The sequence below is a fragment of the Diabrotica virgifera genome, chromosome 7, assembly GCF_917563875.1.
Source record: "Diabrotica virgifera virgifera chromosome 7, PGI_DIABVI_V3a".
Taxonomy (NCBI): domain Eukaryota; kingdom Metazoa; phylum Arthropoda; class Insecta; order Coleoptera; family Chrysomelidae; genus Diabrotica; species Diabrotica virgifera.
In genome coordinates, this window is record NC_065449.1 from 121,456,985 (window position 1) to 121,471,833 (window position 14,849).

Consider the following 14,849-nt stretch of genomic DNA (forward strand, 5'->3'; position numbering starts at 1 on the left):
CAAATGGCAAAACATGATCTTCTAAAATGTTTTTAATATACATACCAGCTGTCATTCACCCAATCACCTCCACAAGTTCGGTATCTCCTTTCCAAGAAATACCACTCCATAGCACTATGCCGCCACCACCAAAATTAACACTTTGTATCACGGTACACGTACAGACGGTATGCCGATTTTGGCGCCTAATTCCTTCCGTTTCGCGCACGACGTCAGCTTCGAGGAACCCACACACTTGTCACTTGACTTGCAGATACATTTTTACATGCATTTTTGAAATTCTTTACACCTGATAGTTTTACGGAGAGGAGAATATATTTTCTTACTTTTAATTATTAGACATTATTGAACGTATTAATATTAAATTTATTATTTGTATTGTTTTTGGTATCGTGTGGGTCTGGCATAAATTTACAATGCCGAATTGTGCCGTATATAATTGCAAAAACTGTAATCAAAGTACAAAAGCTACGAAAATAAAATACTTCAGCTTTCCAAAGACAGATAATTTGTCGAAACAATGGATAATCGCTTGATGCAGAGAAGATATAATAAAATTAATTTAAAAAATGTAAGTTTGGAATTAATTCTAAAATGCATATTTATAAGAAATTTATATAATATCAAAAATAAGTAATAAGAAGATATCAAAAAAGAGCTTTAATAAATAAATTTTTATATCTATAATAATATATTTTATGTATAAGTAACTTTAACTTTTTTCAGTAACGATTTGCTCAATACATTTTGAAGAAAAACATTATGAAATTCCTCTGAAACAAAGGCTTTTGAATTACTCTCCAAAGAATGCTCGTCATTTAAAGGCTGATGAATCTCTACAAGGTTCAGTACCTAACCTACTCTAAACTTACCTGGAGGCTCATCAAATACTGACCTAAAGCGAAAATCTAAGGAAAGAACACTGAGAATCACAAAAAGAAGACGTAGAGAAGAGTTGGAAGATATAAAATCATCAAACAGTATTTCAAGTTGTAGATTAGCACATAAACAGAACATAGAGACGATTACTCAGGAGTCACAGCTTCCAACATGTGATGAACAATTAATTTCAACATTAATAGAGACATGAATACAGCCCCTGACTGGATACAAGCTGTCTCTAGAGGTTCTCTTTTACATCCAAATGATGATTTATGGGAAGTGGCTCTGAAACTGGAGACGGAGTTCCATAATATGCATATTAACCCTTTATCTAAAGAGGAGAGCATTTTTCACAAATTAGCTGATAAAACAATGTCACAAATAACAACTACATCAGTGCCTTACGATGTTGCCCTTTACTTCGCTAAAACTCAAGTTATATTAGGCTACGAGAGTTAAATAGAAAAATTAGTTTAAAAATGCTCAAAGGAGCCTAGAGAAGAAAATGTAATAAGTAACTAATTTTAAAACATAATAGTATTTTTTTTTGTTCCCTTGCAATAAAATATTCTATAAAATGTCTACATTTTTTCTTTCCTTTTTTTGGTAGGACGATATAACTAATATGTAGTATTATTTATAACATCAGTGATTTGTTTTCTTGAAAATATTTTTTAATTACCTGGCAATTTAAAAGAGAAAACATTTCATCAGGTTATTAAGACAATACTGCAAAAAAGTATTTATAGTATTCTTGAATTAATAATCAAGGCTTATTATTTTTAGACGCATTTCCTCGAAAATAATTTTCAAATACATTTTTAATTAACAACGTTTAGGTGGACAAATTTTAAATCCCTAGAAATAATAGTAGTACATAAAATTATTTTCTCTTATAATTATTTTTAATAAAAAAAATCAGAGGCTATCGTTTTAAATTCGATAAAACTGGAACGTATATCCTAAAATGATATGCAATTACAAAACATTCTCCTCGCGCATGACGTCACAGCAGCGAGAGAGATGCGGCTCTGCATACCGTCTGTACGTGTACCGTTACTCTGTATGAGGTTAAATCTGGCATAGCGTTCATCATATGGAAGCAAGATTTACAAAACTTTGTCTACAGAAGGGTTGGCGAACAGTATGTCAGTTGTAACCTCATACAGAGCGTTAGTTTTGGTGGTGCCGGCATAGTGCTACCGAGCTACGATACAATAACCCATGCTCTGCACAGAGCCATAACTCTGTTATTGTATCATGCTACCGAGCGGTATTGTTTGAAAGCACATGCCGAACACGCGGAGGTGATTATGCGAATGCCAGCTGATATGTACATTGAAAACGTTTAAGTAGATCATGTTTTGCCATTTGAAAGCCATACTGGTTATGACATATTTAATTAGTGTTAATGCACGTCTTCATGTCGCTAGCATACTGAAGACTTACCTTGATTCAATTTAAAAATTATACTAGCCAGCATAAAGCCCATATCAGATTTAAATCCGGTTATAGCATTTATATAATACCTTAAAACATCGCGTTTGGAAAAGAAATCCTATTCCTGTGATACGGGGGGGGGGGGGGCTAAGGATAAAACCACAAAAATTTCATTCCACATGCATATGCAATATTTTTGTTCGTGAGTATATTTATATTACTCTCCCTTTCCGCAAAATTTACGAATAGCCAAACAAGCTACTTCAACCCGTATAGCCCGTCCCAAACCCTTTTTTCAGTGCGTCGCAAATTATCGAATTCTCTCTAATGCATTAAGGCAAGCGTCCACAGACCCGCATCGTACGCATCGGACGCATCGTACGCAACGGATTTTAGTTTGCCTTGTACAGAAACTTATGTAACCGCGTCCACTGATCCGCATCGTACGGATCGCATTATCGATTGTCAAACTAAAATCCGTTGCGTACGATGCGTACGATGCGGGTCAGTGGACGCTTGACTTTAGGGTACGACCAGGCTTGCGAGCGATTTTTCTTGAGAGCTAAATCGTGGACGACTGAATTACAAAAAAATATTTCAAACCCAATGAATATTATTACAGTGGCCATATCTACAAATCGCTGAGCGAAAAATCGCTCAGCGGCTAAGCGTGTCGCACTGTGTCCAATTTGGTTTGATTTCTAAGCGACTTTAGCTCCATTTTATCTCCAAACTAAACAGCGCGATGTCTTGTTTCAAAGATATTTTAATTTCCGAAGTGCAAAGTAGACCCATTTTAATTTTAGTTAGAAGTACGTCAAATGTGTTTATGCTCCTCTTGTATGTGATGAAATTCCCGTATGCTTTCTTATAATATCTCTATTAAAAGGATGTACACCATACTTCCTTTCGCCTTTTAACAAACACTCTATGAATGGATCATCTTCTAAAAGAAGGGAACTTCGACGCCTTCATGTGAGAGGCATGACAAAAACTAATATTTGAATAGCTTTTCGTTGGACACTCTGTCGCTTGTCGCCCGCTACATTATCGTGAACGATTTATCTCGAGCGATAAATAGCTCGCAAGTCTGGCCGTACCCTTGGAGGCGACAGAAAAAAACGTAGGTACAAAAAACGTAGGTAGGTAACGTAGGTAGGTTGTACCTGTGCGATTATTATACATTGAACTTAGAAAATATTATGTATTCTATGACGGGTATTTGCATATTAAAATTACTTTGTATTTATAGATGTATAATTGGTTGGCGATTACAATAGGGCTTTTCATCGATTGTCATTTGGTTCGAGCTTCTGTCATATGTTGTTCTGTCATATTATATTCTCTGTATAAAATTAATATAATAAAATCGAAGGTTTTAATGTTTATTTGTGAATTGTCGTTTTTTATTTGTTACATTCTTTGAATAAATATTTATCCTATGCTACTCTAGCCCAGTTGTAACAAGTAAAATATTGAAACAAAAATTAAATGTACCTAGTACCTAGTGTACTAACTAAAATAAAAATATATTAGCAAATAATGAAAGCAAATGTTATGTTTTCCTTCTCCTGTAAAATTATTCTAATATTTTGGGTTGTTATAGTTTAGAAAGGGATGTACGAAGTCAGCGTCGGCCATTCGAGATTGACCTTGAAGAGTCCAATAATGGACCTCGGCGTTTTCTTTGGTATTTTTAGCATGTAAACATATCAAAAAGGGGATTGCCTCTTTTGTTCATAGAAATAAAAATAATAGCAGTGTTGCTTTCTGCCGTTACTATGACCTCTATATAACATAATATTATTATGAGGCCATCAGAAAAGGAGTATAGATATGGACGTTCATAAGGTTCATGAATATTTTATCAATAGCGACAATAGCTGTCCATTATTAAGTACTACTTATGTTTTGGTTATGAAGATATCGATTAACTCGGTGGCGCACAAAATCCCGACAGCCAAAATCCCGACGGACAAAACACCGACACGCCAAAATCCCGACACGCCAGAATCCCGACAGGCCAAAATCAGAATAAGTAAAAATTCCGACCACTACATTTTGAATATTTATTGTTTTATTAAATAAATTATTAAAAGAATTTTTTACTAAGCAACAACATTTTTGTTTAATTTAGTATTATTTTGTATTTTGACAACGACACCCGACTTGGGCGTCGAAACGTTAATAAAATCATTTTTTTTTTTGGTAAAATTGTGGCTTATTTCCCCTTGACAATAGTTGATTTATTGTTTCCTTTTCAAATGCAATACCAAATTATATTATAGATAGAGTATTGAAATTAAAAAATTATTACTTACTAATAAGTACGGTATTGTGTATTTTAAAAGAAAAATTATTTAAACATTTCATTTTATAATATAAAAGCTGTACTTACTGAAATGGAAGGTTGTAGTAAGTGACATAATAATATCTATTACATGAAAGTACACTTGAATTCAGGATTTGATTATACATATATTATTGGACTATAATTGGCAAAAAAATAATTTACTTACAATCGGTTAGTAATTTCTAACCTTTGAAGTAATCAGGAAGCGACTTATTACTTACTTTACTTTCCCAGCTAGCCGGGAAAGTACTTTCCCGGCTAGCATCTGTCACTTTTCTACCTGCAAATGTCAATGTCATTTTTGATTAAAAGATGGTTTAGAAAGAATAGAATCCACTCAACATTTATTTAATTAAGTAACAACAACAATAACAATAACAAAAAGAAAACTATTTGGAATTATAAATATTAATAGTTACATTGGAAATATGATTACTATTAACGGTTAAAGTAAGACAACAACTGAATCTGACATTTAGGCGATACACGACGCCATTAATTTTACATATAATCAAATTGTGTTTATTTTACAAAAATGTCTGATAGTGAATTTAAATGTACGCCACCAGAACTGCGGGTAGCTTGGATACAGATATTTGCAACGAAATTATTTTTGGTAGATTGTGAGTATTAAAAATCCATAAACTACTAACCGATTGTGAGTAAAATAGTATACAAACCTCGCGGGAACTCATTCTAGCCTCGCGTCTGTAGTTTACCTCGGTGCTTCGCACCTCGGTAAACTACCTTGCCGCTCGGCTGAAATAGAGTACTTTCCCGCTAGGTATGTAATATACTATTAATTCATATACCCATGTTAAAAATTAAATTTTGTTTAGAAAATTAGTTCATATTAAATGGTAAATACTTTTGTTTACTAACAAAAAATAAAAAACAGATGGCCATAAACCAAAAACAAGAAATAAATGTAATTATATGTTAAAAGGAAACTTATCAAACCTGTCGGGATTCTGGTGTGTCGAGATTTTGGCCTGTCGGTATTCTAGCGCGTCGGGATTGTGGCTGTCGGGATTTTGGCTGTCGGGATTTTGGGGTAGACCCCGATTAACTATACCAGGGGAACAAAAGTATCGAAAAAAAAACAAAACCATATATTATTATAACAAAGTTGCGAAACTGCAACAACCAGCAGTATCAGATTTTGCAGTAACATATCTTCTGCTTATGCCTTCTTGACTAGGAAACTAAATAAACGATGGTATTAAATTTGTGATGGTGTTAGCCTTTTAACTACTGTACCTTTTGCATTAAAGCAGTGATTCTCAACCTGTGGGGCGCGCCCCCCTAGGGGGGCGCGCTTTTAGTAATGGGGGGGGGGGGGCGTGAGCATATAAAAATACACACCAACAACATTACCCAATTTACTAAAATCAAAGCAAAACAAAATTCTGACAAAATAAAAAATAAAATACACATGAACACTGAATAGGAGTTATAATCATAAAGAGCACTCAATACTAAAAAGTAAGATTTTACTGTGTTTTGTCAAAATACTCAAGGTACAATATTATTGTATAGATATATTGTTATTGTACGAGGGGAGGGCGCGGTGAAAATAATTATGGAAAACTGGGTCGCAAAGGGTAAAAGGTTGAGAAACACTGCATTAAAGTATACCTTTTTTACTTTAACTACTGCTTTCAGTTGATATAATTAAAGTGCCAAATTAGTTAGTTTTACTAAGGTAGTAATATTAATCGAAGTAACAAAGATATTTTAATATTAATATTTTATATTTATACTTTGTCATGAGCATGTGCATGTTTCAAAAGTAATTTATATTTTCCTAGGTCAATCTGTACAGTTCTAGTGGTAGTAATAGTATAGGTAGTATTGTATAGAAGACTATTTTAAAAAGAAAAGTATCCATTTGCCGTCCAAACATATATTTATTATAAGTGCAATATATCCTAACTAACAAACCCAATAATTATACCAATATTATATTTCCACTATAGTATAGCTATTAAATCACTAAAAGGTGATTTAATGCTTTTAGATTATAATATAATATAATAGAATAAAAAGTTTAACCATATACTCCTGGATCCCGCGTACTAAATCAAAGATTATTAATAGCATGCTGAACAGTAGTTGTTTATAGATTAACGGTGTTGAGTCGGACAAACTTTGATGTCTGGGAACACTGGAACAGGGGAATCTTTAATTGTGGAACATGAAACGTGTCATCCGGACAAGTTTGTGGTTGTGAAAACTAGCAGGTTGTTTTTAAGTTTATTCAATAGCCAACATTATATTACTTATAATATGAAAAAATATTTGTCCGACAGAAATTTTGGGTATTTTAACTAGTCCGACACGTAGAACATGTCAAATGACAGGAATTATGTTGGTGATAAATAGCAGTCTAATTTTTGCAGGAGAATTTAAAAGAAGGGTAAAAAATCAACTGGAAGTTCTGTCCGATAAAATTCATGAGAAGTTTTCGTAGTCCGATGTTCGAAGCCTGTAAGATATAGACAGTTTCGAACGTCGGACTACAAAAAGTTCTCATGAATTTTATCGGACAGGACTTCCAGTTGATTTTTTACCCTTCTATTAAACTCTCATGCAAAAATCAGACTGCTATTTTTCACCAACATAATTCCTGCCATTTGACATGTTCTACGTGTTGGGCTGGTGAAAATGCCTAACATTTTTGTCGGACAAACATTTTTTCATATATTATAATTTAACGTTGGCGTTGGCTATTGATTAATTTTAAAAACAGCCTGCTAGTTTTCACAATCATAAACTTGTACGGATGATAAGTTTATCATGTTCCACAAATTAAAGTTGGCTATGCCCTGTTCCAGTGTTTCCATATTATATCAAAGTTTGTCCGACTCGACACCGTTATAGTATGATAGAATTGATCCAAAAGATGGCATAACCCAGACATCCAAAGTGAAAGTTATCCTTTAACACCAAATTGTTCTATATGGTCCAGATAATGTTCATAAAAAAGTCACACCATTTTGGGCGTCGGGTTTTGGGGGGAGAGGGGGGAGAAATCGGTAAATTCGTAGTTTTTTAGGGTTTTCGTCAATATTTCTAAAACTGTGCGGTTTAGCATGAACAACCTTTTATACAAAAATGTTCTACATTAAATTTTAAATAAAACAGGCCCTATGCATAATCCTTCTAAAATGAACGGTTTCAAAGTTACGGAGGTAGTATAGTATAATTGCTCCAAAAAAAGGCCTAACCCAGACATCCAAAATAAAAGTTTTCCTCCTACACCAAATTGTTCTATATGGTCCACATATGGTTCAGTAAAAAGTTACACCATTTTGAGCACCCGGTTTGGGGGGAGATGGGGGAGAAGTCGGTAAATTAGTAGTTTTTTTACGTTTTTCGTCAATATTTCTAGAACTATACTTTAGCGTAAACAATGTTCTATACAAAAATTTTCTACATAAAATTTTAAAACAAAAAGGGTTCCAGAGTTATGGGGGGTGAAAGTGGAGGATTTCGATACTATATATTTATATTTTTTGAGCAATTGATGATGGTTTTGGGTGGTGAGGTTGAAGTTTCTTCAAGGGCTTATCTCTAACATACCATCGGACACTGAAATAGCAAATTTGATTTATAAAACACAATCCTGTTAAAGAAAATCAGTAGGAAATTGCCCAAAAATTATAAAAAGTATCGAAAACCTCCACGTTTCACCCTCCATAACTCTGGAACTGTTGACTTTATAACAACTATGTACACGACATTTTTTGTTTTATGTAGAACATTTTTGTGTAGAACATTGTTTACGCTAAAGCATAGTTTTAGAAATATTGACGAAAAACGTAAAAAACTACTAATTTACCGACTTCTCCCTCATCTCCCCCCCAAACCGAACGCTCAAAATGGTGTAACATTTTACTGAACAATATGTGGACCCTATAGAACAATTTGGTGTTGGAGGAAAACTTCTACTTTGGATATTTAGGTTAGGCCTTTTATTGGACCAATTATACTATACTACCTCAGTAACTTTGAAACCGTTCATTTTAGAAGGATTATGCATAGGGCCTTTTTTATTTCGAATTTAATGTAAAACATTTTTGTATAGAAGGTTGTTCATGCTAAACCACATAGTTTTAGAAATATTGACGAAAATTTAAAAAACTACGAATTTACCGATTTCTCTCCCCTCTCCCCCCAAACCCGACTCTCAAAATGATGTGACTTTTTTCTGAACATTATGTGGACCAATTTGGTGTTAAAGGATAACTTTCACTTTGGATGTCTGGGTTTGGGTCTAGTTATACCATACTATTAGGCTATGAACAAATTTTCAGCTTGTTAAAATAATCTTTTATTTGGTACGCGGAATCTAGGACTAATATTCGAAGAATAGAAAAACATTTATACTTAATAAAATAATTTAAATATTCTTAGATAAGCTATTTAAAAAATAAAATCAATTTGTTTAATAAATCATATTCAAATGATAACGTTTTTGAGGAAACTTTACATAATGTATAATAGTATATTACATGATGGTCATTATGAAGCGAGTATGAGGGTACGTATAGAGTACGAGCTTCATAATGATAATTAAATGCAAGTTGTATACACTATTTTTTCTATGATCATTCACAACAAAATATATATTCAAATTTATTAATATTGTAACACAAATAAATTCATTAGTTTGTCAGTTTGACGGTTTGTTTACATATTGAGAACTGTCAAAGCGTATGTATTTGACTCGCCATTGGTCACTGCGCGTGTACCATCTTTATCGCGAATGCCATATTGCGATTCTATTGGTTAAAAATCTGTATCTTAATGAAAATCTGTATCATAATGAAGTTCATTATGATACAGGTAGTGACATCATAATTGATATATTATATTATGAGAACAGAAAAAAGTATATTAAATGTACTATATTAAATTTTAAAAGTAAAGTGTAGTAAAATGTTGACAACAAATTATTAGTACCTAGCTAACTTTGGTCTTTTTTGGCTATTCAATATGTTTAAAGAAACAAAGCTTTTCTTTTTAAAATAGTAAATTAGTAAGAAAATTGTGAATGATGACATGGATAGTAAACAGCGTTGAAATTCCACAGGATTTTACCTTGGACTTTTACTTTCGACAATTCTGGACGGACCCAAGACTGGCGTTCCGGAAAAGGCCCAGCGTAGAGATCCTCTCCGTAGGTTCGGAATTCATCAAAAACATCTGGGTACCTGACACATTCTTTGTCAATGAGAAACACTCATCCTTCCACATGGCGACTACTTCCAATGAATTCATTCGAATACACCACTCAGGATCAATTACACGCAGTATTCGGTAAGTAGATATTATATATATTATAATAGTTAGAAGCCATTTCCACACGTCATACTCGTTTAAATATTTATATTTAATCCATTTTATGAAGTAATAATAGACAAGTAATTCTCTATACGAATTTCAAAACATTTTATAAACAGAATCGAACTTGGAACATGATCATCAAGTGATAATATCCGTAAGATATTTAATCAAAATAAATAAAATACTAAGTAACATGATAGATCTTACATTTTGACATCAAAAAATGAAAATAGCACGGAAAAAATATAGGTAACAACGATTACTGCTTAATGTGCTTCTTCTTCTTATGGTGCCTATCCGTTACGGATGTTGGACACTAACATGGCTATTCTGACTTTGTTGACTGCTGCCCTGAAAAGTCCGGTAGTGGTTAAGTTAAACCATTTTCGCAGGTTATGCAGCCAGGATATTCTTCTTCGTCCTGGACCTCTTTACCCATGCACTTTACCTTGAAGTATGATCCGAAGTAGGTCATATCGTTGTTCATTGCGCATTACATGGCCCAGGTATTCCAGTTTGCGACGTTTTATGGTTACGACTAGTTCCCGCTCTTTACCCATTCTATGTAGAACTTCTTCGTTGGTAACTCTGTCTATCCAGGAAATCCTCAAAATGCGTCTATAGCACCACATCCCAAATGCTTCGAGTCTCTTCAGTGATGCTTCAGTTAAGGTCCATGACTCCACGCCATATAAAAGAACGGAGAATACGTAGCACTTTAGTAAACGAATTTTTATTTCCAATTTTATATCGTGGCTGTTAAAGATTTTTTTCATTTTGACGAAGGCTGATCTTGCCTTCTCGATCCTTATCTTAATTTCCGTCGATTGGTCCCACTGTTCATTTAAGTTTGCACCTAAATAACAAAAGTTGGTGATTTGTGTTATAGGTTGTTGGTTAACTAGTAATTGACCAGGTGGTATCCTATTTTTGCTTATAACCATGTATTTGGTTTTTTTGATGTTAAAATCAAGCCCAAACCTGCTACTTACTTCTGCCACCCTGGAGACAAGTGTGTGCAGACCTTCAAGACTGTCTGCAAAAATGACAGTATCATCAGCGTATCTTATGTTGTTCAATCGTTCTCCGTTTATAAGTATTCCCTCGTCTATGTCCGTTAGCGCTAGGTTCATAATGTGCTCTGAATATGTATTGAACAATAATGGGGACAATATATATCCCTGTCGCACACCTCTTTTTATCTTTATGTCGTCTGTTAACTGATCCCCTACTCTAACAGCTGCAGTTTGTTCGTAATAGATATTGTTTATTATACGGCGATCTCTACTGTCTAGACCAATTGAATTTAATATTTTCATCAGTTCGTCATGTTTTATTCTATCGAACGCTTTCTGGTAATCAACAAAACACACATATATATCACAATTCACGTCTCTACATCTTTGAAAGAGAACTTGTATTGCAAAAAGTGCCTCTCGAGTACCCAATGCATCCCTGAAGCCCAATTGTGTGTTTGTCATGTGTTCTTCACACTTTTTATATATTCTTTTATGTATAATTTTTAAAAAAGTTTTCAGGAGATGGCTCATAAGGCTTATTATTCGATAATCTTCACATTTTTTGGCATTGGGTTTTTTAGGGATTGTTATAAAAGTTGATCTTAGCCACTGTTGGGGTATTTTTCCACTTTGGTATATTTTGTTGAAGACCAAGGTAAGCCTTTTTACTTCGTCTTTATCCATAATTTTCAAAAATTCTGAGTAGACTCGTCTGGTCCTGCGGCTTTTCCCTCCTTAATGTTATTTATAGCAGCTTCTACTTCCGCTTCGAGAATAGGTGGTCCGGTATCGTCATTTTTATTTTGTGGGATGGTGACATTCCTATCGTCTTCAAATGTTGTTGTCACATAGTTCATCCATGTTGTTTTTGTTTCTACAATATCAACTATTGGATTTCCTTGAGCGTCTGTTAAGTGTCCCTGCCTTTTTGATTTATAGATGCCTGCTGCTGCTTTGATCTTTTTGTGGAGGTTGAAGGAATCGTGTTTACGTTCCAACATCTCGATTTCTTCACACTGTTCTTCCAGATTTCTGTTTTTAGCTACTCTGACAGATTTTTTTATCTCTTTGGCTAGAAACTGATATTCAACGTAGTCTTTCCGCTTGGATTCTCTTCTTCTGTCCATCATCTGTAATATACCGTCGGTCATCCATGGTTTTTTCTTTTCTGTCTTTTTCGGTCGCGGGTATTGGTCTAATATTTCCTTCCCAATGTTTTCTAAGTGGTTTATTTATGTGTCAACATAATTAACTACTTCTGACTTCGATATGTTGTTCTTCAGATATTCCCGTACTTCTTGCTTTATGTCATCATCTCTTAGTTGTTTGAGATCGTATCTTATAGGATTAGGTTTGTGGATTTTTTTAAATTTTAGACGAAACTTACCGACAAGTGGGTTATGGTCTGACTTAATATCTGCACCAGGGTAGGCTTTCACTGATGTTATAGAGTTTTTGAATCTTTTATTTATTAAAATATAGTCAATCTGGTTTCTTATGAGATTTTCTGGCGTGTCACCGGGTGAGCGCCATGTATATACCCTTCTGTATGGTAATTTGAAGAGTGTATTGGTGATTACCAACTCTTCTTCCGTAGCAAATGTGAGTAGGCGTTCTCCTCTCTCATTTCGCTCACCCAAACCCCATGAACCTACTACTTCACCATAACTACCCTTACCGATTTTGGCATTAAAGTCACCCATAACTAGCGTTACTTCATTGGTTTTTAACTTACTTAGGACTTTCCTTAAATCGTAATAAAAAGCCTCTATTACTTCGTCTGATTTGTCTGCTGTGGGTGCGTATATTTGGATTATGTTGGTTTTTGCTGGGAATAAATCCAATTGAATGAGCATGATTCTCTCGGATATTGGAACAAAATTCGTAACGGATTTTTTTATTTGTTTATTTAAAATTACTCCTACGCCATGCTTATGTTGACCTTCTGTATTTCCAGAGTAATATACTTGGTGCTCGTTTATTTGACATTTTCCGTCATCAGCCCATCGCATTTCACTGATGCCCATTATATCGATATTCAGTCTTTCCATTTCATGGATGGCATTATAAATTTTGCCTGCTTCGTACATGGTCTTGACGTTCCAGGTGCATATTTTAATAAACTGCTTAATTTTTCTAGGCGTATCCTTTCCTTTTACTTGGGGGTTTCGCTTGCTAACGACCTGGGAGGCCCCATGGTTCTGTGTTGTTATTCCTCCCCTGCCGGATCTTGCACTCCGATATACATGATCAGTAGTCTTCACTCTCAAAGCTGTAGCCATGATAGATGTACAAGAGAAATGTGCTAGGGTATTACAAATAAAACAAATCTAAGAAAAACTAAATTATATTAAGAAAGTAGCTTCCATAATATGTTTTAGCAAATAAAATGTCTTTACTTACACCGCCAACCCCTTTCGTTAAACCATACCGCTAAATAATCTTCGCTAAAATATATCCCCAAATAACAAAGAAAACCAACAAAGAGGAGTTCCGTCCCGACAGGTATATATTATTGTTGTTCTGAAGCTATTTCCTTGTGGCATTTTTATAATTACGTATTTTTTATGGGAAATAATAATACCTATTTTCAACTAAATAATGAATTCTATAAACAAAATTTTGGTCTAGCAATGGGCTCTCCTTTATCTCCATTATTGGCTAATATATTTATGGAGGATTTCGAAACTAATACATATCATTTCTAAACAAAATTTAAAACCCACAGTATGGTGGAGATATGTAGATGATGTGTTTTCAATATGGCCTCATAGATCAGAATTGTTGGATACATTCCTGAATATTATAAACGATCAAGAAGAGACAATAAAATTTACAATGGAAAAGGAATACAATAACACTTTGCCTTTCCTCGATGTTTTAGTCTCAAAGAAGGATACTGGATATGAGACACAAGTGTATAGAAAACCAACACACACCAACAGATATCTCAATTACAAATCAAATCACAACATCAACGTTAAAAAGGGAATCATTAAATCCTTATATGATAGAGCCAAAATTACTTGTTCTAACGAAAATTCATTTTTAGAAGAAAAACAATTGTTAACATCTGTTTTATTAAAAAATGATTATCCTTTATCGTTTATAAATAAGGAATTGACAAGATTAGATCGAATGGAACAGAACAACTTAGAACGGGATTCTACAACATTCACAAGAAATAATACGAGGAAAATAACAATACCATATATAAAAGGACTATCCGAGAAACTTAAAACGATAGGAAATAAATTCAACATTTCAACAACATTCAAAACAACAAACACATTGAGATCTATTCTATCTAAAACTAAACCTAACAATGAACAAGAAAGAACAAAGAATTGCATTTATAGAATACCTTGTGAATGCGAACAATTTTATTTAGGTGAAACATCAAGACCATTAAACGTTAGAATAAGTGAACATCAGTCTTATATTAAAAACAGAGAATTTGATAGATCTCAGATATGTCAACACGCATGGGATAATGAACATAGAGTTCAGTGGAGAGATTCAAGTATAGTCCTGAAAGAATCAGATAGTAAAAAGAGAAAAATCAAAGAAGCGGCTCTAATTATGCTAAATGAAACAAATTGTGTCGCAAATTCCTCGGTAGAATGCAGTAGGATGTGGTTACCCATACTGAAAGAGGAAGTCAATAGAAAGAAAATACCACGATTAGTAAGTCAATAATATATCGAGTTAGTACAAATTTTATATTTTAGTATTACTTATTGTATATCTATGTAATATTAATATTATTTATAATTTAAACATATTAAAGTCAGAATTTGATA

General features: G+C 33.7%; 1 protein-coding gene across 4 annotated transcripts in view; it reads left to right on the forward strand.

The window, feature by feature from the left end:
- LOC114334919 (gamma-aminobutyric acid receptor subunit beta) overlaps positions 1-14,849 on the forward strand; it is a 609,053-nt gene that overhangs the window by 373,716 nt on the left and 220,488 nt on the right. For all 4 annotated transcript variants that reach the window (XM_050656321.1, XM_050656322.1, XM_050656320.1 and 1 more), the window contains exon 4: positions 9,774-10,000. In XM_050656321.1, the coding sequence (XP_050512278.1) occupies positions 9,774-10,000 (227 nt within the window). The remainder of the gene's footprint in view (positions 1-9,773; positions 10,001-14,849) is intronic.